At 38.2% G+C, this 26,483-nt stretch overlaps 1 protein-coding gene across 2 annotated transcripts in view; it reads left to right on the forward strand.

Annotated features, from left to right (window-relative positions):
* CDCA2 (cell division cycle associated 2) overlaps nucleotides 1–23,288 on the forward strand; it is a 50,173-nt gene extending 26,885 nt beyond the window's left edge. Inside the window, exons 11-15 of one of the 2 annotated variants that reach the window (XM_054498522.2) lie at nucleotides 862–940; nucleotides 2,350–2,438; nucleotides 3,655–3,792; nucleotides 18,791–18,962; nucleotides 21,924–23,288. In XM_054498522.2, coding sequence (XP_054354497.2) covers nucleotides 862–940; nucleotides 2,350–2,438; nucleotides 3,655–3,792; nucleotides 18,791–18,962; nucleotides 21,924–23,152 — 1,707 coding nt within the window. In that variant the 3' untranslated portion in view covers nucleotides 23,153–23,288. Of the gene's footprint in view, nucleotides 1–861; nucleotides 941–2,349; nucleotides 2,439–3,654; nucleotides 3,793–18,790; nucleotides 18,982–21,923 lie in introns of both variants that reach the window. The other variant, XM_054498526.2, reaches the window with a different exon arrangement.
* The last annotated feature ends 3,195 nt before the right edge of the window (nucleotides 23,289–26,483 follow it).

The following is a 26,483-nucleotide window of genomic DNA, read 5'->3' on the forward strand; positions in this document are numbered from 1 at the left end:
TTAACGTGGTGCTAAAATCAGACAGGCAGTACAAGAGAAGAAAACTACAGTTCAGTATCCTTGTAAACATAGCAATATATAAAAAGATAATACATCATAATCATGTGAGATTTAACCTTGGGCTGCAAAGTCGTTTAATGTTTGAAAAAACAATCAGTGTAATCTGCCTTGTTAAAAGACTAAGACAGAAATACGATCATCTGAGTAGATGCAGAAAAAGCAGCACACCAACATGGCACATGTATACATATGTAACCTGCACATTGTGCACATGTACCCTAAAACTTAAAGTATAATAATAATAATAATAAAGAAAAAACATTTAACAAAATCTAGTACCCACTTCTCATTTAAAAAATAAAACCTCTGAGCAAAATGGTAATAAAAGAATTTCTTCAGACTGACTAATGTCTATGCAAAACCAACAGTTAATGTCTTACCAACAATTATGTGGAAAAGATTTGCTATCTGTATTTATATTGCCATCTTACTCTGGAGTTCCCTGAATAACATTATAACATTAGATTGTGTTTATGAATGAATTTTTAAATTTTCTTTATAGGAGTTAGAAATTTAGCAGTAGATCATTATGTGTACTTTAGCTTATAAATTTTCTTAGTAGTTTGATGGATTGCAGTTAGTAAATATTTCATTGCAAACATGATTGGTAAATGATATACATATATTTTTCTATTCAATATCTTTGTTTTGCTTTGACTTTTAGAATCTTTTATTGATTACCCATCTTTATGCTTATTATGGTTTCTCCTACCAAAATAAATTCTTACTCTTCTTTTGGGCACATTATGTATTCACTGCATTTAAAGATCTCTAACTTCTACTCTCTTTTCCTCTGTTTAGGAAAACATAGAACCACTTCAAGTATCATTTGCCATTCTCAGTTCTCCTAATAAATCATCAATTTCTGAGACCCTTTCAGGTAGTAACTTGTTTATCTTAAAATCATAAATGTCATTTTTTATATGTGTATATATTGATTATTTTTGTTTTCTTTTAAAAATTTCATATTTGTTACCACAACATATACTTGGTTTAAAAAAACCTGATAGTATTGGGAAGCTGACATGAAGCTATTCATCTATCCCTTTTCCATTCCAAGCCTCATGCTTCATAATCACCCAGAATTCACTTCCTCAGATGGAATCCCCATTTTGTTAGTTGCTAGAAGCAGTGGAGTTAGCCTCTCAACTCTTAAGTATCAATGACAAACTGCTATTCACAGTTTACAGAATTGACATCTGGATTGTAAGGATCATTCTTAAATATCCAGACTTTTTCCTCAACATTAATGTGGCGTTTTTAGCACATGTGCTTTCCAAGGTCTCTGGATTTTTTATGGTTATGACAAAGCAACAGATTGCTCCCAGCTTTTCTGACAAACCAGGACTTAGCTGGCAGATGTCATGGGATGGGGCACCTTTAGTCAGGTGTCTTCCCTGGCGGAAACCCCTTAATGGCTTCTTGTTGACACAAACCAAACCTAGTAGACTCCAAGCCATGTGTTACTAAGTTAGAGCTAAAATTTGAACCACAGTCTATCACATTCCAAAGCCCATACCCTTAAACACATTATACCATCTTTCATTTATATCATTAAAAGTCTGCCGGGTGTGGTGGCTCATGCCAGTAATCCCATTACTTTGGGAGGCTGAGGCAGGCAGATCACTTGAGGTCAGGAGTTCAAGACCAGCCTGGCCACCTTGGTGAAACCTGGTCTGTACTGCAAATACAAAAAAAAAAAATTAGCTAGGCATGGTAGCGGGTGCCTGTAATCTCAGCTACTTAGGAGGCTGAGGCAGGAGAATCACTTGAACCGGGGAGACAGGGGTTGCAGTGAGCTGAGATTGCACCACTGCACTCCAGCCTGGGTGACAGAGTGAGACTCCATCTCAAAAAAAAAAACAAGTGGTCAAAATAAAATTTTCCTATCCTACACTTTAAATAAAATTTAAAACAAGTAAAGTATTTTCATGGTTATCTTAATGTCCTTTATTGTGATTTCATTATACAAAATGTATCGTGGAATAAATGGGCGTTCATGAAAATACATGCGTTTATTGTAATGTGATTTATTCTGCTATCTTAGCTTGGTAATATGTTAAGCAGTCACTATGGAAAGAGGTGAAAGTTTCTGAGTATCCAGTAAACTTAAAGTTTTTTAAAATGAAAAAAAAAATTGGATTTCAAAATTTCTGCTGCTTGGCTTCTCTTTTTTTTGTTTAGATATGGTATTAAAGGTAGATTTCCTAAACGCAGTGTTTCCAAAGGAAGATGTATGTTATAGTTTTTGGTTTCCTACCGTGATTTAGCTTTTATCTTGTTTTTCAGGCACTGATACCTTTAGTTCTTCAAATAACCATGAGAAAATATCCTCTCATAAAGTTGGTAGAATAACAAGGACTTCTAACAGAAGAAATGTAAGTGTTTGTGTTTGGCACAATGTATTTGTTTTTAAATCATGCAATATACTTTTGTTTTCATGGCCAAATGATAATGGGTGAATCTTAGTTTAATCAGTGTCATTAAGAATTAATACTTTGGCTGGGCGCCGTGGTTCACACCTGTAATCCCAGCGCTTTGGGAGGCCGAGGCAGGCGGATCATGAGGTCAGGAGATTGAGACCATTCTGGCTAACACGGTAAAACCCCATCTCTACTAAAAATACAAAAAAAAATTAGCCGGACATGGTGGTGGGCACCTGTAGTCCCAGCTACTAGGGAGGCTGAGGCAGGAGAATGGCATGAACTCGGGAGGTGGAGCTTGCAGGGAACCGAGATGGTGCCACTGCACTCCAGCATGGGCGACAGAGCGAGACTCCATCTCAAAAAAAAAAACTAATACTTTATCCTACCTAGCATGTAACCTATAAGGTGATAGTGTGTTTCTGATTTGATTTTAATTCTATTAGAAGAAAAATCTAAAAAGATGCTTTCAGAGCTGTGTTAACATGGAAGTTAACAAAATTTGTTTGGGATCTGTATGATTTTATGAATTTCGTTGAGGTGAAAGTGGAGAAGATCAGCATGTAATTAACAGAACCAGAAAATGGTATAAGTATAACCTTTTTTAAATTATGCTTCAGTCTGTTTTTTAACACTTGGTTTCAACTGAGAGTTATATATAAGCATAACTCCCATTGAATGCATGTCTTTTGCTATTTTGTTAAATTAGATAAAATTTGGATTTTTGTTTATAACATCATCAAGTATAAACATATACTCTCATGGGGTATTTAGCTGATAGGGTTGGATGTTAAACCCAGGATTCAAACCTAGATAATCTAAAAATTCATGATTTTTTCCCCATAACCCAGTAGTTAGGTGCTAAATTGTAGGTTCTTAATGAGTAGTTGCTGAATGAATAAATTTACGAATTCTTAAGCTGTTTTTTCTTTCTTCCCTAATATAATTGGGTAATGTATGTATACTTCTGGGTCTGCATTTGATAGTTCAGAAGTTGGTAATTACCATTTCCACCAATTTTCATCAAAGTGCTTTTAATAAAGTTTGTGAATTAAGAATAAATGGGATCTAAAGTGGTAGAAGCGTCCTGGGAAGCACAAGAGTGAGAGCTGCACATTAACATGTAATTGCTCGTGCTTTATGGTATCCTTACTTTACACTTTCTTTATAGCAATTGGTCAGTGTTGTAGAAGAGAGTGTTTGCAACTTATTGAATACAGAAGTTCAGCCTTGTAAAGAAAAGAAAATTAATAGGAGGAAGTCTCAAGAAACAAAGTGTACAAAGAGAGCACTTCCTAAGAAGAATCAGGTAAGCGTGTGTTTAAAGATATAATAAAGAGTAGAAGTGGTGTGTTTCCTTATTGTATAATTAGGAAAATATGGAAACACATTTTTTTCCAGTTGACTTTGGACCAAGATTATTAATGCAATCTTATCGTGGAGTAGAATGTGGTGGGGGGGGTTATATACTTAACTCTGAATTACCTAAGGGGCACTTTTGCATCTTCTTCATCTTCTTGTGTTTCGTACTTCCTGCACAGTAAATTAACAGGCACTCAAACCTGAAATTAATTCTCATCTTTGAATCTACCCCAACATATTACCCTATTGGGAATCCTGATTTTTTTAGGCAGGGTTGAGTGTGCTGCTTGCTACTTCTTAGATTCTCTTCTTCCAGTTGCTGAATCAAATTTTTCCCTAAATTTAAGGAAAAATTTAGAAACTAGCTCTCAGTCTTTCTTAACACTTCTGGTCGTCTCAGATACCCTTACAGTCCATGTGGTTAGCCAATTTAACACCTTAACCCAGTTCCTTTTCCTTCTCCAGCTCAGTGATCTGGACTGCACACTCCGAAGCCACCTACTCACTTTTGCTGCCATTCTTACAACTTGTTACTGCCTAACACCTTCGCACGTGTAGCAGTGCTCATTCTCTGACCCCCAACTTCCTGTCCATCCGGCCTGCTCACTCCCTTACTCTGGAATTCCTTCTGTACTGCTAAACTTTCGATACACCTTAAGTTCATGTTTCCCTCTTCATCCTGAACTGAGTGAACTGTTTCCAACTCTTGTCAGGAATCTCAATTCCGGATCCTTTTCCTTCCACCTCATCCATCCAGGAAAATTTCCAGTCTGACTGAGTTATCCTCTCTTCCATCTGACATAGCCCCTAGAGACACTCACACAGGAGTTGGGGGTAGTACTACTACACATTCACTGACATCTGGCCTTCTTCACCCCTTTGCCGCTTCACTTTATTTTTAATACTAAAGCTAGTGCATAGTTTTCAGTCCTGTTCTTAATGGACATCTTAGCATTTGACATGATGGAACACTCCTGTACAGTCTCTGTCTAAGGTTTGTTTTCTGTCCCCCATTGTTAAATGTTTGTATTTTCCAGAATTCTCTTCTTTGCCCTTGTAAATTGTTTATTTTCTGGGTAATTTCATATACAGCATGGTTAATGACCATATATGAAGACCAGAACTTCCTGATCTATAAATCTGTGTTCAACTACGTACTAGACATCTGTCTTTAACCATGCTGTGTCAAAATCAGCATTTCTAAAACTAAACTTATCAATCTATACACCCACCCAAAACATTCCATAAACTTCCTTCCCCCTCCATGAAATAAAAATGACTGCTTTTCTTGGTTGAATAGCACAGAGATCCTTAAGTCATTAAATCCAGAAGGAACTGGGTGTTTTCCTGCTCTAGTTCCCTTTTTTAGGTCACACACTCTTGATAAAATGATGAAAGATTATCTTAATGAAAAAAATACCATTAATTCAAAAATATACATACAACTTACTACATTAGAAATTGATTTCCTTCCTGTGTGTGTGTATATATATTTTAAAGCACTCTTACAAAGAATATACACCTATTCATATAAAATTATGGCCAGAAAGTACAAAAAGGATTGAGCATTAAGTCACTGCAATCCCTCCCAGTACTTGCTGTATTAATACCATTTAGGTAATAAAAGGAATACACTTAGAATAGCAATGAGAGGAGGAAAGGGATGAGGAGGGGTATTGAGAAACCGACGACAGCCTTCAGTGAATTTCTAGAAGACCAAGCAGATGGGAGCATGTTGATAGATAAAAAAAGGTGGAAAGATTTACAGCTCAGAATGTGCTAGGAGGGAGCTAGAGAGGAGCTGGGAGCCGACCTGTTCATGGGAATCCCAAGAGACCCTGGGCCAGAATTGGCAGGTACGATGGATGGTGAGAGTGAAGGGTGGTACTGAAAAACAGAGAGATGAATTGAAGTCCTATACGTGGGACAGTTTGCACCAGTTGGCACGCCAGCCCCCTCCCAACCTGATGCTCAGAACAGATGTTGTCATCTAGATTAAAGCCCTCATTCTTGCATTTGCAAAGTCCCACAGTCTTGACAGCCAGCTCCTGCCCTAATGCAAATCCTGACAGTTGACACTCCAGCATTCTGCCCCACCCTGCCCCATGCAGAGTTCCTAGGTAGGATTTCCATGCAGGAAAGAGACTGAGCTGGAAAGCAGAGGAAACCTATATACCAACTTACCCAATCTTAAATAAGAAACAAGACAATTGAATAGAACAAATAGCATGAAAGAGAAAAGACCAATGTTAATAAGGTTAAAAACTGACCTCAGAAATAGGTTATTCAAGGAATAGAAGGAAATTTTACATACATAAATACTCTACTCCAATTTAAGAAAATATCATCTGCATAAAAGTAAGGAGATACTGTGAAAAAGGAATTGCAAAAACATAAAATTTAGTAGTTGGGCAAAAGAATTAAAGTTAAGGAAAGTCTCCCAGAAGATAGAGCAAAAGAAAGACTGGAAACGAGAATCTAGGAGACAACATAGGACTCTTAGGAAAAAGAAGGAGAAAATAGAATGGGAGAAGTCATCCAAATAAAAGAAGAGGATTTCCCAAAAATAGAATGGAAGAAATTATTCAAATAAAAGAAGAGGATTTCCTAGAACTGAAGAAAGGAGTCTTCAAGTTAAAAGCGCCCACTGAATGCCTGGTACAATGAAGAAGGGCCAGGTGGGTAGGCCTGTAACTGTGAAACTGAACAATAAGGATAATAAGGAAAGTGGGCTTTTCCTACATAGAAATAAGAATCAGAGTGGCATCAAGTCTAACAATAGCCTGAAAGCTACAAAATCGTATATACAAGAGTTCATTTAAAGCTTAGAAGAAAATTTCAACCGAGTATCCTACACTCAGCCGAAGTCTCAATGAAGTGTGAAGGAAAAAATAAAAAACATTTGAGTGTTTCTTTTCTTTTTATTTTGAGAAGTCTCACTCTCACGCAGGCTGGAGTGTGGTGCTGTGGTCACTGCTCACTGCATGCTTGACCTCCCAGGCTCAAGTGATCCTCCCACCTCAGCCTCCTGAGTAGCTGGGACTACAGGTGCACGCCACCATGCTTGGCTAGTGTTGTTTTTTTTTTTTTCTTTTGAGATGAAGTCTTGCTCTGTTGCCCAGCTGGAGTGCAGTGGCATGATCTTGGCTCACCACAACCTCTACCTCTTGGGTTCAAGCAATTCTCCTGCCTCAGCCTCCCAGTTAGCTGGGACTACAGGCACGCACCACCATGCCCGGCTAATTTTTGTATTTTTAGTAAAGACAGGGTTTCACTATGTTGGCCAGGCTGGTCTCAAACTCCTGACCTCATGATCTGCCTTCCTCGGCCTCCCAAAGTGCTGGGATTACAGGCGTGAGCCACAACGCCTGGCTGGCTAATTTTTTTTTACTTTCTTGAAGCAGCGGAGGGTGGGGGGGGTCTCACCTTGTTGCCCAGGCTGGTCTCAGACTCTTCCTGGGTTCAATCACTTCTCTCACCCCAGCCTCCCAAAGTGCTGGGATTACAGGCTTGAGCCAACATGCACAGCCAGAAAGTTATTTTTCTTTGGATGCTACTGGAGGAGGAACTCTAGCAAAATGAGGAACTAAGCTTAAGAATTCAGGACACAATGGATCTAACAATACAAGAGCGCAATCAAAGGGAAATCGCTGGTTATAGCTGTTCAGCCAGCCCAGAAGAGCAACCAGTCCAAATTTGAGCAGGGAAAAGGAGCTGGAGATAAAAAACAGAAAAGACCTGTGATTGAAAGAATGAAAGGTATGTCACATACGAAAAAAACGGTAATTATATACCATTTCAAATAAAAGTCTATATAAAAGTTTTAGCGTAAATACGAAGGAAACATTACTGTGATTTCAAGCAATAATGCACTATAAGGAAAAGTAGATTTTATAGTGCTAGGAATCATCTCCCTCAAGGTCCCCAGAGGAGAAGAAAAGAGTATGAAAGCTGTACTTGGCAGAGCCGTGAAAAATGTTTGCAGTCATAATAATATAGATGCTATTTGTTTTCAACTAAGGACAAAGCTTTTAACAACTTGGTTGTTGCGCAGGACAATGTAAGTATTAACAATCTAATGATAGGAAAATGTAGTTAATAGCAGAAGGTGAAAAGTGAGTTAAAAAGGTAGAAACAAGGGGGCTAATGGTGTTGCTGGCAAGAGTGCAGACTCTGGACCAGACCCCTGGGTTTAAATCCTGGGTTCATTTCTCCCTCCAGTGCAATGCTGGATAAAATTCTGGACTCCTGTTTTGTTTATGTGTTTGTTTGTAAACAGTGGTGGAAACGGATGTTAGAAGCTTATAAATCTTAATGAATTCATGCGTACTCAACTCTTAGAACAGTGCCTGGCCATAGTAAGCTTTGTGGTCATTATCATCATTATCATGAGACATTCCAGCCGGGCGTTGTGGCTCACGCCTGTAGTCCCAGCACTTTGAGAGGCCAAGGAAGGCAGATCATGAGGTCAGGAGTTTGAGACCAGCCTGGCCAACATAGTGAAACCCCGTCTTTACTAAAAATACAAAAATTAGCCGGGCATGGTGGTGCGTGCCTGTAGTCCCAGCTAACTGGGAGGCTGAGGCAGGAGAATTGCTTGAACCCAGGAGGTGGAGGTTGTGGTGAGCCAAGATCATGCCACTGCACTCCAGCCTGGGCAACAGAGCAAGACTTCATCTCAAAAGAAAAAAAAAAAAAAAAACACTAGCCAATTTAATGAAAAGAAATAGAAATATAAAAGTTCAATGTTTACCAACTGAAGAACCAAAATTAACATAGAAAACAGGCAGGTTTGGTTTTAAATGAGCAGTTTTTTCATCTTTCATAGCAAGATATTGACAGATAACTAAAATTAGATTAAATGCCACTTCTTAACCGGAAGTAGCATTAGAATCCTCAAGAGTAAATTCCTTTATAAACCAGAAATGGAGAAAGTTCCCACAGTGTGACTCAAAAACCAGAAACAGTGAGGGCAAAGGATTGGTGAATTTGATGTCTTTTGAACCATACATCATGGAGCATGCGTAAGGAAGAAAATCCCCATAAGAAAATTTAAAAGACAAAGGACAAGCTTGGGAAAAGTACTTGCAACTCATATCAGACACCAAGGATTAATGTCACTAATATTTGAAGCGTTTCTAAGTTACTTGGAAAGGAACAGTCTTCAAAAGATAACAAAACATTTACAAAACGGGAATGAAAATGACCTTCAGCACAGGAAGGAAATGTTCAGACTTCCTCATCGTAAGAGAATTTCAGCTGTAATGTGCATTGAGATGCTGTTTCTCACCTTTTAGATTACCAAAAATCTGAAAGTTGACAGCATACTCAACATGGTAAGGCTATGGGGCAAACAGGCACATTCATACATTTTCTGCTAAAGCAGACCTCTGTGGAGGAGTATTTGGCAGTATCTGGCCAAATTAAATATTCATTTGTCCTTTGACCCAACAGGCCTATTTCTAGGAATCCATCTCAAAGATCCACTGATCAAAATACAAAAATATATGTTTATTTATTGCAGCATTCTTTGTAAAGCAAAAGACTAAAAGCAAACCATATGCTCATCGATATGAGACTTGTTGAAAAAACTATGGTGTTTCCATAAAGCGAGTATTAGGCAGCTGTAGAAAGTTGTGAAGAGAACTTCTGTACACGTCTATGCAGTGATGCCAAGGGGACACAGATGGCCCTCTATGTACTCTGGTCCAGCATCTGTGGTTGGTTGAATCAAAAACACTCAGGGCTGGGCGAGGTGGCTCACACCTGTAATCTCAGCACTTTGGGAGGCTGATATTGGAGGATTGCTTGAGGCCAGGAGTGTGAGACCTGCCTGGTCAACATAGCACAAACCCATCTGTATTTTCTTAATATATTATTTAAAAAAAAAAATTCAGAAAAACCCAATAACAATACAACAATTAAAAAAATACAAATTTTAAAATACAGCATATTAACTATGTAGCATTTATATTGTATTCATTGTTAAGTCATGTAGAGATGCTTTAAAGCATAGTTATTATGCTGTATTTTTACAATATAATGCTGTAAAAGGAAGTTTGCATAGGCTTTATGCAAATACTGTGCCATTTTATGTTGGGGACTTGAGTATCTGCAGATTTTTGGTATCCACAGGAGGTCCTGGAACCAATTCCCCTACAGATACTGAGGGACGACTGTGTTTACTGTTAAAATGAAAAAAGCATGTTATAAAACAATATATGTGGTCAACTACTGGTTATGGACTGAATTGTGTCCCCTCCCAAATTTATATATTGAAGTCCTAACTCCCAGGATCTCAGAATGTGACTGTATTTGGAGATTTGGTCTTTAAAATAGTTACTAAGTTAAAATGAGATCCATAGGGTGGGTCCTAATCCACTCTGACTGGTGTTCTTATAAGAGGAGGAAATCCGGACCCACATAGGGACACCAGGGACACGTGTGCATTGAGAAATGACCATGTGAGGACACAGCAAGAAGGTGGACATCTGAAGGCCAAGGAGAGAGGCCCCAAGAGACACCAGTCCTGCCAACACCCTGATCTTACACTGCCAGCCTCCAGAACTGGGAGAAAATTAGTTTCTGTTGCTTGAACTACCTAGTTTGTGACATTTTATTACAGTAGCCTTACAAACTAATACATTACCCTTTGTCTAAGAAAGTAGAGTACACACACGTAGTTTTGATTTTTAAGTTGAAGAATAAACCAAAGAGAAATAACTGGCTGTAGGGAGAAGCGGGGAGACAGGAGAGAATGTGAATGCAAGCTAGACTTTGTTAAGTGTGTACTGTTTTTCAGTTTTGATTGTGAGACCATTTAAATGTTTTACCTGACTATGAAACAAAATTAAAACTAGTAGAAAACAATCTCGAAAAAGCGAAAGCAAAATTTGACAAATTAATCTTACTACGTCAAGTTGGTGGCTTAACCTCATTAAGAATTTTTTCAAACCTAGAAATTTGAATATAAGGGGAATAAATGTTTTTTTTTTTTTTTTTTTTTTTGAGACGGAGTCTTGCTCTGTCACCCAGGCTAGAGTACAGTGGCGTGATCTCGGCTCACTGCAAGCTCCGCCTCCCGGGTTCATGCCATTCTCCTGCCTCAGCCTCCTGAGTAGCTGGGACTACAGGCACCCTCCACCACGCCCAGCTAATTTTTTATTTTTTATTTTTTAGTAGAGACTGGGTTTCACCATGTTAGCCAGGATGGTCTTGATCTGCTGACCTCGTGATCCACCCGCCTCGGCCTCCCAAAGTGCTGGGATTACAGGCGTGAGCCACTGCGCCTGGCCCTATAAGGGGGATAAATCTTAAGGACAAAAATAACTGCAAAGAAATCATAAACAGTATGAAACACTCAATAGAAGCACTGAATTTAGAATAAAGCAAATCAGCAATTTTTCCCATCATTAAGAATCAAGATGTTCACTAAGAGACAAAAGATAAATTTTTAAATCCAACAAATTTAAAACTTTGTAAGACTAAATTTGAATTGGAAATAAGAGTAGAAACTCATTTTATTTTCCATTTAAAAGAATTGTCCATCTCTATCCATTGATAAAGCTTAAAATTCATGAGCATCCCTGGTGCATAGATTGTTATTAGACATACCAGTTAAAAGGGGTTAGGGTCCCTTGGTAAAATGGCAGCTTTCAGATTTACAACAACAAATTTAAAAAGTGATCCTGGTTGGGTCTGTACCAGAGTACAAGAAAGGATGCTAAAAAAACTACTGGTGTCATGTTAACAGACACAAAACCATCTTCAAGGGACTTCACTGACCAAATATGACCATCAGCATTGCAAAGCATTAAAGTACAATCATGAAATAACACATAAGTTTATTTTTTTTTTTAAGTAATGGACACTTTAGAAGCTTGCTAGGATACCCACTCATTTTTCTGATAACAGGAAAATAAAATTTGAGCTCTGTTTCAGGTAGACAAATAGTTGATGAGGGAAAAGTTGTTTATAGAAGAAAGCTAATAAATGCTCAACAAAGCTGCTAAAACGTTTGATAAAAGGCTGATGTGACATAGTAACAATCAACAGAGGAAAGAAACACCGTATACAATGGGAGAAGATATTACAACTACAAACCATACATCTGATAAGGGGTTAATAGCCAAAATATATAAAAAACTCAAACAGCTGAATAGCAAGAACACACCAATTTAAAAATGGGCAAAGGTCCAGAATAGACATTTCTCAAAAGACATGCAAATGGCTAACATCACTAATCATCAGGGAAATGCAAATTAAAACCACAATGAGATATCACTGGCTATCATCAAACAGATGAAAGATTACAAGTGTTGGAGAGGATATGGAGAAAAGAGAACCCTTTGTACACTGTTGATAGGAATGTAAATTGCTACAGCCTGTTTTGATTGGCAAAGTCAACTAAAAATATAGAACTGAATCTCTAAACAAAATATTTTATTTGGGAAAACATAATTGCAGTTTGGGGCATACACACAGACTGAGGTGGTCTTTGATGTGTCCTAACAAAGAAAGTTGGGGTTTTTAGTAGAAAGAGAAATGTTACATATTATTTAGAAAACTCACTGGCCCTAAGCAAAATTTTGGGGAGCTGGTAAACTCTGATTGGTGAGTGATGGTGGTAGTTAAATTTAGTCTTACAGTCCTAAGTGCTTTTTTTCCCCTGGTCTCTGGACTCTAGTTGTTTATGACACGGTAACTCCAAATAATCCGTCTTTACAAGCCATTATGGGAAACAGTATGGGGGTTCCTCAAAAAATTAAAAATAGAACTACCATATGATCCAGCAAATCCCACTTCTGGGTATGTATCCAAAGGAAATGAAATCAGTATATCAAAGAGCGATAACCAAGTTACAGACTCAAGCTAAGTATCCATCAGCAGATGAATGGATAAAGAAAAAATATGTGTGTACACACACAACAAAATGCTATTCAGCCTTAAAGAAATCCTGTCATTTTGACAGCATAGAAGCACCTTAAGGGCATTATGTTAAGTAAAATAGCCCAGGCACAGAGAGACAAGAAGATCTTACTTACATGTGGAATCTTTAAAAAAAAAAAAAAAAAAAAAAAAAACAGAAGCTAAGAATAGAATGGTGGTTGTCAGGGGGGCTAGTGGTTGAGTGGTGGGGGATGAGGAGATGTTGGTTCAAGGGTACAAAGTTTCAGTTAGGATGAGTAAGTTCTGGATATCTGTTGTACAGCATGGTGACTAGGAAATAATAATGTATATGTGAAAATTGCTAAGAGATGACATTGTGAGTGTTCTTACCATAAAATAATTATGCGAAGCGGTGGATATGTTAATTTAATTTAATCATGTCCCAATGTATACATATGTCAAAACCTCTCATCCACCATACTATATGCATTTTTAATTTGTTGGTTATACAATTGTATTCAAATTTGTCCATCAAAACTGAATCTAATCAAGCTTCTAGATCTAATTACCAATTTATAGGACATGGAGGAACATAGATTCACCTACTATAGTGAGCCAAATCTAGGACTTGACTAATTCTATAGGAAAGATGCTTCAATTTACTCACCAAATAAATGTCAAGGGAAGTAAAAGAAGGAGCCATAGAATAAAAGAGACTAAAAGACATGAATCAAATGGTATGTGTGGAGATCTTCTTGGGGTCCTGATTAGAACAATTGTTTTAGAAAAAAAAATTATGGGCCAAGGGAGAAATTTGAACTTTGAGGAGATACTAGGGAAAATTGCCATCATGGTTTTTGTGTTTTGTTGAATTACATTTTGTTTTGTTTTGTTTTGTTGGAATGGAGTCTCGCTCTGTCGCCCAGGCTGGAGTGCAGTGGCACGATCTTGGCTCACTGCAACCTCCTTCTCCCAGGTTCTAGTGATTCTCCTGCCTCAGCCTCCCAAGTAGCTGGGACTACAGGTGTGCACCACCATGCTCAGCTAATTTTTGTATTTTTAGTAGAGATGGGGGTTTCACTATGTTGGCCTGGCTGGTCTCAAACCCCTGTGCTCAGGTAATCTGCGCCCCCAGGCCTCCCAAAGTGCTGGGGTTACAGGCATGAGCCTCTATCCCTGGTGTACATTTTAAGCTTTGCAATCATTTTGGATATACACACTCTTCTAAGAAGTAATGCAGAGAGAGCCCAAGTACCCTTTACCTAGTTTCCCCCAGTTGTGACATCTTGCAAAACCGTAGTTCAGCGTCGCAGCCAAGGTATTGATACAGCCGAGATCCGGACAGCTCTCCCATGGCCCTTTGTAGCTACATCCACTTCCTACCCATAACCCCGCCTCATCCCCTGGCAACCACTAATCTTTCTCCATTCCTACAGTTTTGTCATTTCGAAAAGGTTACCCAAATGGAGTCATGTACTGTGTAACTCGGGAACTGGCTTTTTCACTCAGCATAATTCTCTGGAGATTTGTCCAGGTTGTTATGTGTATCAGTAGTTCTTTTTATTGTTGAACCATATTTGTAATTGTCTCTAATAGAAAAAGAACCTTTAACTCTTCAAGACACTGCAGGATTTTCCAATGAAATGATGTGTAACGTCTGGGATTTGCTTTAAAATAATCTGGGGTTAGGGGAGTATAAATGAATCATGATTTCTATGTGCTAGTAATTGTTGAAGTTAGCTGATGGGTACATGGGGTTCTGTACTTTTTGGGTGTTTAAAATTTTCCATTATGAAAAGTTAAAAATATAGCAGTATGAGCCCTTTATCAGAGAGAGGGAGCTAACTGCAAGAGCTAAAAGTGGAGCCAGCAGATAAGTAAGCACCAGGGGCAGGCAAGTGTGTGCTGTAACCTTTCCTATATAGTGTGATTTGTTGCCATGTCCATGAATTTTTTTTTTTTTTTTTTTTTTTTTTTTTTTTTTTTGAGACAGAGTCTCTCTCTGTCACCCAGGTGGAGTGCAGTGGCTTGATCTCAGCTCACTGCAGCCTCTGCCTCCCAGGCTCCCAGCCTCCGCCTCTCCTGCCTCAAGCTTCCCTAGTAGCTGGGAGTACAGGGCCCACCACCACACCCAGCTAATTTTTGTATTTTTGGTAGAGACGGGGTTTCATCATGTTGCCCAGGCTTGTCTCGAATTCCTGAGCTCAAGCAACCCACCCACCTCGGCCTCCCAAAGTGTTGGGATTAAGGGCATGAGCCACCGTGCTGGCCTGAATTATTTTTAAAAAAATTTAAAGCTATTCTCTGAAAATAATTTAAAGAAGTCTTAATTATGCAAATAAGACAAAAGATAAACATTTACTTCTGCTTCTTGACCTCCTTCACTGTGGAAGAAGAGGAATCAGTGATTTTGGAGTAAACGGAATTGCTTTAGGGACAATCCCTTCAGTTGTTCTTTTTGGCTATTCTAAGCCATAATCCACCCTAACCATTTCTTGATCAAATGGCTTCCCCGGGGGGTTCCAAGCTTATACAACTTCTTCTGTTATTACACTATTAGCAAGGCTTTTGTACTGTGGTGAATTCAGATTTGGTAAGTTGGTGGCCTTTGCGGATGAAATCTTCTCATGACTAAGATCAGCTCTGCCAGATATATTTTCAGGACAGACAGACCTGAGGTGCTTTAATTGTTGTTTTTTGGGAGGGGGAGGTGGTAATATACTTCTCTTGGCCCATGACCATGAAAAAACAGAAATTTAGTCTTTCAATCATGTTGAGCAAATTTTATGTAAGTTTAACTGTACTTCTTTGACCATTCATTCATTCATATTTGTAGAGTAGCCACTGTGTGCTTGGCACTGTTGTAGATCCAGGGACATGATTTCCAAAATCATGTGAAGAGGGGATCTTTTTTTTTTTTTTTTTTTTTTTTGTAACCCACATATCAGAAGCTATTCTGGCGATTATAATCTGGTGGCATTGCCCACAGTGTATTAACTGACCACACTGGGTCTATACCCTACAATAATACTAATAACATAATTTAATATTAAAAATTAAAAGTATATGAGGTAATGGATATGTTCATTAGCTTGATTTAATCATTCCACAGTGTATACGTATATCAAAACATGGTGTTGTATGCCATACGTATATTCAATTTTTGTCAATTAAAATTTTTTTTCTATTTTTTAAAAAGGGTCACTCTGTTGCCCAGGCTGGAGTGCAATGGTGCGATCATAACTCACTGCAGCCTCAACCTCCTGTGTTCAAGCAGTCCTGCTGCCTCAACCTCCTGTGTTCAAGCAGTCCTCCCGCCTCAGCCTCCTGAGGAGCTAGGACTACATGTGTGTGCCACCATGCCTGGCAAAAAAAAAATAAAGTTTTAATATTTTTCCTCATATTAACTCTCAAGTAATGGAAAAGAATTTGAAAGAACAAGATAGCTTTTACCATGGGTCAGGCCCTACATTAACCAGCTGTATCACATGTCAACTCATTTAATACTCCCCACAGCTTTATGTGGAGTGTGCTGTTATGATTTCTGTTTTGCAGAGGAGGATGAGGTACAGAAAATTGACTTGCCCAGGGTTATGAAACAGTTAAGTAACAGAGTCAAGACTTTAACCCAAAGTATCTGCCACCAGAGGCCAATTTTTTTTTATTTATTTTTTGCAACTTATCTGTGATCCTCAAGTTAAGATTTTTCTTTTCTCTTGGCTTTCGGGTTCATTGACCAAGCCAGCATTTCCCCAACTGTTCCACGGAATGTCAACAGATGTTCCATGAAAAAAATATTTACTGGAAAAATATTTAACCCAGCATTTTCCTAATGTGTATAGAGATTATTTATACTGTGGACTTCTCATAGAATTTCATGTTAAATGTACACAGTAAATCACCAGGAGGAACATTCATCTTGTACAGTTCTAAAATTATTTTTCTGTGGAATGTTTTGTTTTCACAGGATATCTATAGATTTCTCAAGGAGCACATAGTTTTGTGCCATTTCTGTACTCTTGAATCTCACCATTAGTTTCACCTATATATTCTGTGCTGTCACCCAAATGACCTTTCTTAAATTTAAGATCAAACGTTGACACTCTCGAAGTCACCGTGCAGTGAGCCTTCGTTGCTTTCATTCAAGTCACTGACAAGGGCTGTGCTCCTGCCACTCCTGCATGGATCCACGGGCCGTGTCTTGCTCCATGCATCCCTGCACCTATGCTGTGCTGTCTCACTTTGAGTTCATGCACATGGCATTCCCTTCTCTTTGAAAAGCCTTTCTGCATCGCCCCCATAATAGGCCAGAACAGCCCTTGCTTGTTTGAGATTTGACTTAGACATTACATTTTCCGTGGAGCCGATCTTGAACACCTCCTGCAGGCCGGGTACCCATCTTCACAGTTCACACAGCCTGTCATGGTGCGTGTGTATGGTAACTCCTTTACTTTATACCAGCAGCTCCTTGAAGAACACATCCTCTTTGCTTCCAGCTCCCACACCTGGCAAGTTATTACCTGGCACACAGCAGTCTCAATAAATGTGTGAATGAATTCCACTTTCTGGATGTTTGTTTTTGTTTTTGTTTTGTTTTGTTTTGTTTTTTTGAGACGGAGTCTCGCTGTCACCAGGCTGGAGTGCAGTGGCGCGATCTCTGCTCACTGCAACCTCTGCCTCCCCGGTTCATACAATTCTCCTGCCTCAGCCTCCTGAGTAGCTGGGACTACAGGTGTGCGCCACCACGCCCAGTTAATTTTTGTATTTTTAGTAGAGACAGGTTTCACCATGTTGGCCAGGATGGTCTCAATCTCCTGATTTCGTGGTCTACCCACCTCGGCCTCTCAAAGTGCTGGAATTACAGGCATGAGCCACCATGCCTGGCCTGTGTTAATTGTTAATATGTTTTATGTTGGCCCTAAATTCTGGTTCTCTTCAACATTGTCACATTGAATATATTTCATTCCTTTTGCCCATAACAGTCTGTCTTTCTAGTATTTCAGTACAGCATTTCCCCAAAGTCTTTTCCATATGAAACTTTTTTAAAAACATAAAACATTATTTCTTAGTTGCTGATACGGTACTCAGAATTGAATGTAATACTCCATTCCAGATATTATTAAGCGACTTTTAATTTTTATGGAAACCTACATTTTCAGTCAATTAATGTCAGACCTTTGTCTTCCATCTTCTGCTTGTGCTTGTTAAAATCCATTTTGTTTGACTGAATCTTGATTAAGTCATCTGTTGTTTGAATCTGCAGATTCAGCTAGCTTTGTGTTTTCTTCATATTTTACATACACACCTACTGTTTCTTCATCCAGACCTGGGAACATAAAGCAGTCTCCCATAGCTTGCAGTATGTAACTCACATTGGGTTAATCCTGAGTCATCATAACTCTGTGCTTCTTACAAATATCTCATGACATTATATCTGTGCAGTTCTAAAGCATCTTATATATTTTTTCATTTATCCAGCCCTAGTTTTGGCAAGTGTCTTGTGGAAATGTAGAAAGCTACCATTCAATTTATAAACTGAATCCTGCTTTGTAGTTTATTTGACCTTTTGGAAGTTACCTGACTTCCTACCCTCGATTTAGATGCTTTCAATTTTAAATAAAATATAAAAGTTATCTATTCAATAAAGCACTGTATGAACAATAATTAGAGATACTATGGAAGTTGAGGGGTCAGACTGGGCATTGTGGCTCACACTTGTAATCCCAGCACTTTGGGAGGCCAAGGCAGGAGGATCGCTTGAGCTCAGTAATTTGAGACAAGCCTGGGCGATGTGGCGAGACCCCATCTCTACCAAAAATACAAAATAAAAAGCTGGTCGTGGTGGTGTGCACCTGTGGTCCCAGCTACTTGGGAGGCTTGCTTGAGCCGGGAGGCAGAAGTTGCAGTGAGCCGAGATCGTGCCACTGCACTCCAGCCTGGATGACAGAGTGAGACCTTGTCTCAAAAAATAAAAGTAAAAATAACTAGTTAAAGGGTCAAAATTTTACATGGTGCTACATCTTTCTCAATTGCAATGTTTTAATGCATTTTCTCAGGTTTTAAAAAGTTGCAGAAAGAAGAAAGGAAAGGGAAAGAAAAGTGTTCAGAAATCTTTATATGGGGAAAGAGACATTGCTTCTAAGAAGCCCCTCCTCAGTCCTATTCCTGAGCTGCCTGAAGTCTCTGAGATGACACCTTCAGTTCCGAGCATCCGAAGATTGGGTTCAGGTATCCTGACCTTTTCCTGGTAGTTATATTTTATCTTTTCTCTTCACCCTCTTCGTTGCTATTTTACTTTTTTCACTATGTAAAGAGTATGTAAATTTAAAAAGCAACGTTTCCTCACATTACCATGAGGATTTCAAGTGGAGGAAACAGTCACTTGTCACTTGTAACTTGTAGGTGGCTTAGACCCTTTTCAGAATCTGATGGAAACTCTGGATCCTTTCCCCAGGAAAACCGAGACACAAGATTTTGCATATAATATCAGTAATAATTTCTGTGCATCCTGTTTCCTTTTGCTTTTTAAAGCATTTTGTGAAAATAAATTCCATTTGGTGGTGTAGTCCATCGTTGAAAGTGAACGAGAGCTGGGGCATCCGCCTGTGATCCCAACCATTTGGGAGCCTAAGGTGGAAGGATTGCTTGATCTCAGGAGTTTGAGGCCAGTCTGAGCAACATAGCAAGACCCTATCTCTTAAAAAAAAGAAGCAAAGTCAACGAGGTGATGATTCAGTAATATGTATACCTTATATGAGTTAAGGACAATGATGTTTTGTTAGAGTTGGCACTACTGAGTGTTTTCTAAAAATAATAAATATAAATTGAGCGTGATTACCTTGAAAGTTATTTTATTATCAAGTCAGTTGATATATGGGGTAGATAAAAAATGGATTGGAATTGTTTCTGGTTTCTAATGCCCAAATTTTAAATGGACTGAATCTTGCTGAAAATAATAAGCCTTTTTTTTTTTTTTTTTTTTTTAAATTTTTAGTAGAGATAGGGTGTCCCTGTGTTGCCCAGGCTGGTCTCGAACTCTTGGGCTCAAGCAATCTTCCTGCCTCAGCCTCCCAAAGTACTGAGATTATAGGCATGAGCCACGCTGTCTTGCCTGAAAATGATAATGTGTGTCCATTTGGTGTGTTGATTTGTATAGAATCATTTTTTAAATGGCTACCTTTGTCAATCATCAGATATTTATAGCCTACCTCCTATTTGCGGTATACCATACAAGATTGATAATAGACTTGAGGATGAATGAGGTACATGCCACCGTAGACTCTTGGCTTCTGCTACCTGCTTAACATTAGGATAGCACAGGAGTTTAAATAAACAGCCACCCCTCTGTTGCACACGCCCTGGCTTACACTCTTCTCCTGCCATGCTTTCTCAGACGCTGTGTTGTGACAGGGCATCCACCACTCTACCTCTTTTTAATCTGACCTAAGTTGCTTATCTTCCAAGATTTTGCTGTACTGTCTGTTTTTCCAGGAATACTCTGCGACCTACTTCCATCACCTGGTTTTATGATGATCTATTTTCTATGTTCCCCTGCTCCCTAAAACTTCACTCTCCTTGAGAGTGGAAACTAAGTCTTATTTTCATTACATCTCTAGTTCTTAACAGGAGTTTTTCAAAAAATGTTTAAACAGTGACTAGTAAAATTTTCCATGTTGCATCCTATTAGAGAATTTATTTTTTAAAATACCTAAAGCATTTTTTGTCTGTAACCAGTGGTATCACCTTCTACATGGGTTTAAAGCAATTCAGCTCCTTCCTTCCTTTATCTTCTCTCTCTCTGTTTTTCCTTTCCTCTCTCCCTATATCTTCTTTACCTTCCTTCTCTAGTATGTTGGATTTTATGCGAAATACATATCTTTTTGTTTGTTTGTTTGTTTTTTGAGATGGAGTCTCACTCTGTCGCCCAGGCTGGAGTGCAGTGGCTCCGTCTTGGCTCACTGCAACCTCCACCTCCTGGGTTCCAGCAATTCTCCTGCCTCAGCCTCCCAGGTAGCTGGGACTACAAGCACGCCACCATGCCTGGCTAATTTTGTATTTTTAGTAGAGACGGGGTTTCACCATGTTGGCCAGGCTAGTCTCAAACTCCTGACCTCAGGTAATCCACCTGCCTCAGCCTCCCAAAGTGCTGGGATTACAGGCGTGAGCCACTGTGCCCTGCCCGGCCATAAATATCAATTTTTAAAACTGTCTAAAGAGCCCAACTAACATTGGTTGGCACTGAGTGGACACTGACCTGTTTAATCTCTAGCTTTAAGTGACATGATTTTAAGTACCTTAATCATGGATATATTTTTAATGGAAATTTTTTTTAGACTTTTGGCTTACCTTATGTTTTATACATCTTTTAGTTTTTATTTTGTTTAAAACACTTTATTCATTTGACTGGCCACTTAGAAACATCATCTGAGGTATCAAAAAAGATTGCATCTAATAGTTAGTTCTAAGATTTAGAACTCATAAAGCCTGAACTCATGTGGGCTGTGTTACTTACCAATCTGATGATGGTTTTTCCACCTCTGATGTGCCAGAAACACTTGAAAGGCTACCCACGCGTATCTTCCTGGAGGATATTTAGTCAAGGGCTGAGGAATTAAGGCTCAATTTTTATAATATTGAAACAAACCTGGTTCTGTTTGAGAGTACAGTGCACTTCATAGTAATTTTTAACAAAGGGCATGCGACCTGAGTGTCTTCAGGCATGTTGTTTTAGCTCATAAGTCCTCAGATACCCCAGAATTCCAAATTTTCCCTCCCCTGTTTCAGAGGATACATTGGTAGAAAGTTTCAGAAGCATAATGTTGCCCATTTGCAGTCATTCATTTTCAGGGAAATGGGAGATGTCGCTGCCTCATGCTCATGGACCCTGTAGCATGAGAAGGGTGTTAGAATGGAGGAAGCTGTTTCAGATGCTGTTCTCATTTTCATGGTTTGAGGTTATATGCTTTATTAATTCATGCGTTGAATACCTATTTTCTTAACCTGTGGATCGTGGGAGAACTAAAAGAGGAGGAGGATGATGACAGATGGGCAAGTACAGTGTAACATTCGTGGGTCTTGTGAACGCTTAAAACACAAAAACAAAACAGGTCACCTGATTCTTTAATAAATGTAAAGTTCATTCCCGTTGTTACTTTTTAATTAGATTTAAACCTATTTACATACCCGTAGGTTATTTCAACTCAAATGGCAAACTGGAAGAAGTGAAGACTCCTAAAAATCCAGTGAAAAGAAAGGATCTTTTGCCTCATGACCCAGATTTGCGTATGCATCAAGGCTTTGATAAATATGACGTGTCTGAATTCTGCTCGTATATAAAAAGTTCCTCATCGCTTGGCAATGCTACTTCTGATGAAGATCCAAATACAAATATAGTGAACATTAATGAAAATAAAAATATTCCAAAAGCAAAAAATAAGTCAGAAAGTAAAAATGAACCAAAAGCTGGAACTGACAGTCCTGTTTCTTGTGCTTCTGTAACTGAAGAACGTGTGGTATCAGATAGTCCCAAACCTGCTCTGACCCTGCAGCAGGGTCAAGAATTTGCTGCTGCTGGTCAAAATGCAGAAAACCTTTGTCAAATCTTTAAAATTTCACCAGATCTAAACATAAAGTGTGAAAGAAAGGATGACTTCTTAGGAGGTGCAGAAGGAAAACTGCAATGCAGTCGTTTAATGCCTAGTTCACAAAAAGACTGTCATTATTTAGGAGATGTCTTAATTGAAAATACGAAAGAATCTAAAAGCCAAAGTGAGGATTTGGGAAGAAAACCCATGGAAAGTAGCAGTGTTGTGAGTTGCAGAGACAGGAAAGATAGAAGACGCTCCATGTGTTATTCTGATGGTCAAAGTTTACATTTGGAAAAAAATGGAAATCACACACCATTCTCCAGTGTAGGCAGCTCTGTAGAAATTAGTTTAGAAAATTCTGAACTGTTTAAAGATTTGTCTGATGCCATTGAGCAAACCTTTCAGAGGAGAAATAGTGAAACCAAAGTGCGACGTAGCACGAGGCTACAGAAGGATTTGGAAAACGAAGGGCTTGTATGGATTTCACTTCCACTTCCTTCCACTTCCCAAAAAGCCAAAAGAAGAACAATATGTACATTTGACAGCAGTGGATTTGAAAGTATGTCTCCCAGAAAAGAAACTGTGTCCTCCAGACAAAAACCACAGATGACACCTCCCGTCTCAGATCCAGAGAACAACCAGGGCCTTGCTGCTGGTTCTTCCCATGAACCTGGTAAGAGGAGGAAGAGCTTTTGTATATCTACACTTGCAAATACTGAAGCCACTTCCCAGTTCAAAGGCTACCGGAGAAGATCCTCTCTTAATGGGAAGGGAGAGAGCTCTCTGACTGCCTTGGAAAGGATTGAACATAATGGAGAAAGAAAGCAGTAATTGACATTTCCTGCAGAGCCTGTGGCAAGAGGGAAAGTAACCATCTATGCTGAAATGATCTGTCTAGTTCACATTCTCTGTTCAACCTTGGTGTTTCTAAAGTTCCTAATAAATAAACTCATTTGAGTTGAACCTACTTTTATGTAGAAATAAATAAATTTCATCATCATTCAGATAGAAAACATTCTATTAAATATATTCTTCTTCCACCAGAGAGTAAATTGCTTTATTACTACTTTTCTAAAAGGGTTATTTTTAGGCCCAAGAAGACATCTCTCAATTTTTAGACTTTTTTTTAGCATATATATTTTTAAGTATATATTTACCACTGACGTTTTAGACTCTGTTGTTAGAAACATCTTTTAGAATTGGCTGGTTTTATCTGGATAAGAGGTTTGTTTTTTGTTGTTGTTGTTGTTTTTTCCCTACAAAAGATAAATTGATAGAATTAATGGAACTTTATGAAAATTGAAGGAAATATAAACTTGAAGACTTAAAGCGGGTGAGATATGTATTTTTCTTTAGGAAAAACAAAAACCTGGCTATAAATTTTAACTAACAAAAGTTGAAATTACAAAACTTGTTTTCCTTTTGGTTAAATTTAAGAGAAGACTTGATGGCTTGTTTTATCTGTCTCAAATGAGATTTTTATTTTAATAGTTTAAATCCTAAACAAGAAATTTCAGAAAATTCTTTCAATAACCACAATCTTATAAATTCATCATTACAAATGAATATGTAATTTAGAAATAACTCTGATGTGAAACTATTAATTCCTTTAAACAAGATTCCTATATATTTTGTTGTGTGTTGGGGGGAGGAATTTTTTTTTTTTTTTTTTTTGGTGAAAATATAGCAGCTCAAGCTGTTAAAGACTGGGCTCTCAGATTATTCTAATTAGTCACAGGCAGTTTGGGACTTAATTCATGGTTTTCCATTAAAAGTTTTGAAAACCAAAAACTCACTGATAGAATTAGTTTACTAACCTGAAGTGTGGCAGTAGGTCACTGATTTTTTAACACTGAGTTTTCCAGCGGTTTTTTTTTTTTTTTTTTTTTTTAATAATATCTGGCACTTGACTTGGTTTCTGTAGCTTTTGCAACATCTCCTATGGCTGTTTTGGTGATAGTAGTTTGAAAAACTAAACTGCTGTATATCTGGAATTTATGAATGCACATACATCATTATATCATTAAACAATTGTCTTTGAAATCCTTTAAATCATTAAACTCCCCCTCTCCATGATAGCAGAAACATGTTAACAAATAGAGCTCTCTATAAATAACACAGCAGGGAAGAAAGCTCCCGCTGGGCACCCATTTCCCCCTTCTTACATAGAGACTATTTGTTACCTTCTTGGCACCGGCAGGTCTGGAACTCCTGCTGCTAAAGGCTAATGTATTTTACATTAACACTCAAAGTGATCCCCACTTTCTTCTGCTCAAGGGTGGATTGTTTTTAAAATTCTTTTATCTTTACATGTAAATTATTTATAGACTTTTTTTTTTTTCCATTTCTAGTTTGGTGTGGTTGGCAAATCGCTACCACTAAAAACAAGCTCACCACTCCCCCCACCCAAAAAAAATGAACGAATTAGCTTCTCTGAAGCTTTTTCGTTTTGCTGATTTTAAAAGAAAACTTTCAGAAACCTAATAAAATTGTTTTGCATTTCTACCTTGTCTAATATGAAGACTAACAACTATTGATTGTTATTTCACTCCCTGTTTTCTATGATGATATATGATCTCAATTGTATTTTAATGTTTAAAATCTCACATACTTTGTTTTATTTCTCAAAAAGTGCTAATGAGAATGAGGGAAACATTTCCAATCTGTGATTTGGGCGTGGTTTTTCAAATGTGAAATGTTCTCTTTTTCTAGCAGCAGTTAAAAATGTAAACACACCGTTAATTTCAAAATGTTTCACTATAAACATTTCGTTGACATTTGTCAATAACAAATAGGCATTTTTCCTTAAAAAAAAAAAAACAGATCTGAAAAAGCAAGTTAGATGCAGTTTTATCTACCAGGTCTCATTTGTACAAAATGTGTAAAACATTAATAATTTCTGTATTTGGTCATTCTTGTTTTTTGTTTTGTTTTGTGTTGTTGTTGTTTTCCCATTTGTTTTCATTCGTGGTTAAATCAAAAGCTTGGCTTCAAAATGGTTTTTTTTCCTGCCGTGTTTTTTCACTGCAGTAACTAACCCTTGACGTTCTTCCATCATGTTTCTGTTCCTGTAGATTCTTGTTTGTTCCAGAAGATGGCAGCACAACCTCTGAAGTTTTTCCTTCTCTGTGCATAACCTAATGGCTGTTGCCTGTGTGGCCCTCTATTTTTACTCATTTTTCTTACATAAATAGTATGTATCAATTGAAAAACACAGAACTGTACAGAATTTAAAAGTGGAAATATGGCATCTATCTGCCTTCCATCCCACGCAGGTGTCATCCAGCCACACCCTCCTCTCTGCAGCTCTCTCTGCAAGCACTTAACACCTGGCATGCACCTTCCAGACCTTTCCCGTATAAACATGAACGCATCGTTTTGTTGTTTTCTAACAGGATCACTATATGTGCCATTCTGCCACTTGGTTTTTTTAATTCAACAAAATGCCATGAGTATCCTTTAGTCTTTTTATGGACAGCCCTAGTGCTGCTACTTCAGTCTTTTTTAACCCCTTCATATACCTTGAACATCTGTAATGAAGGTGGTCATCTCCTTACTAATGGATGAATGTCAGTTATCTCCAGCTTTTGCAATTATAGCAGTAAATGTAGCAAATACAAAGCCATATTGGGCTTGTTGAAAATATCTGTAAGATAAATTCCTTGAAATTAAAACGATTACATTATCTTCTGTGGATCTTAGCTGGCACATTCCCCTTATATTTTGGCATCCTTGCCTTCTTTCTGCCTCTCATTTTCTGTTCCTACTACTTAATGCCATTTTGCTTCCATCTTCTGTCACTACTGCCTCTACTTCCACTTAAGCTGCAGAATTGAGGGTGGGCCTTAGACCTGGTATATGGAGGAGAGAATGATTAATTATACCTGGTTCATGCTTTAGATTGAAAGAGCTACCTTTCGAAGTCAAGTTTATTGAGGTATAATTAACCTACGGTGAAGTTTGCGTTTTTAAAGCATCCAGAATTTTGGCAAATTTATATGGCCATGTAACCAGTGCCACAATCAAGTAATAGGACATTTCTGTCACCCCAAAATTCCTCCTGCCTCTTTGTAGTCAATTTTCTACCTGCCAACCCCAGGTCTTCACAACTGCTCATCTGATTTCTAATGTTACAGTTCTGTCTTCTCCAGAATGTCATACA

The sequence above is a fragment of the Pongo pygmaeus genome, chromosome 7, assembly GCF_028885625.2.
Source record: "Pongo pygmaeus isolate AG05252 chromosome 7, NHGRI_mPonPyg2-v2.0_pri, whole genome shotgun sequence".
Taxonomy (NCBI): Eukaryota; Metazoa; Chordata; class Mammalia; order Primates; family Hominidae; genus Pongo; species Pongo pygmaeus.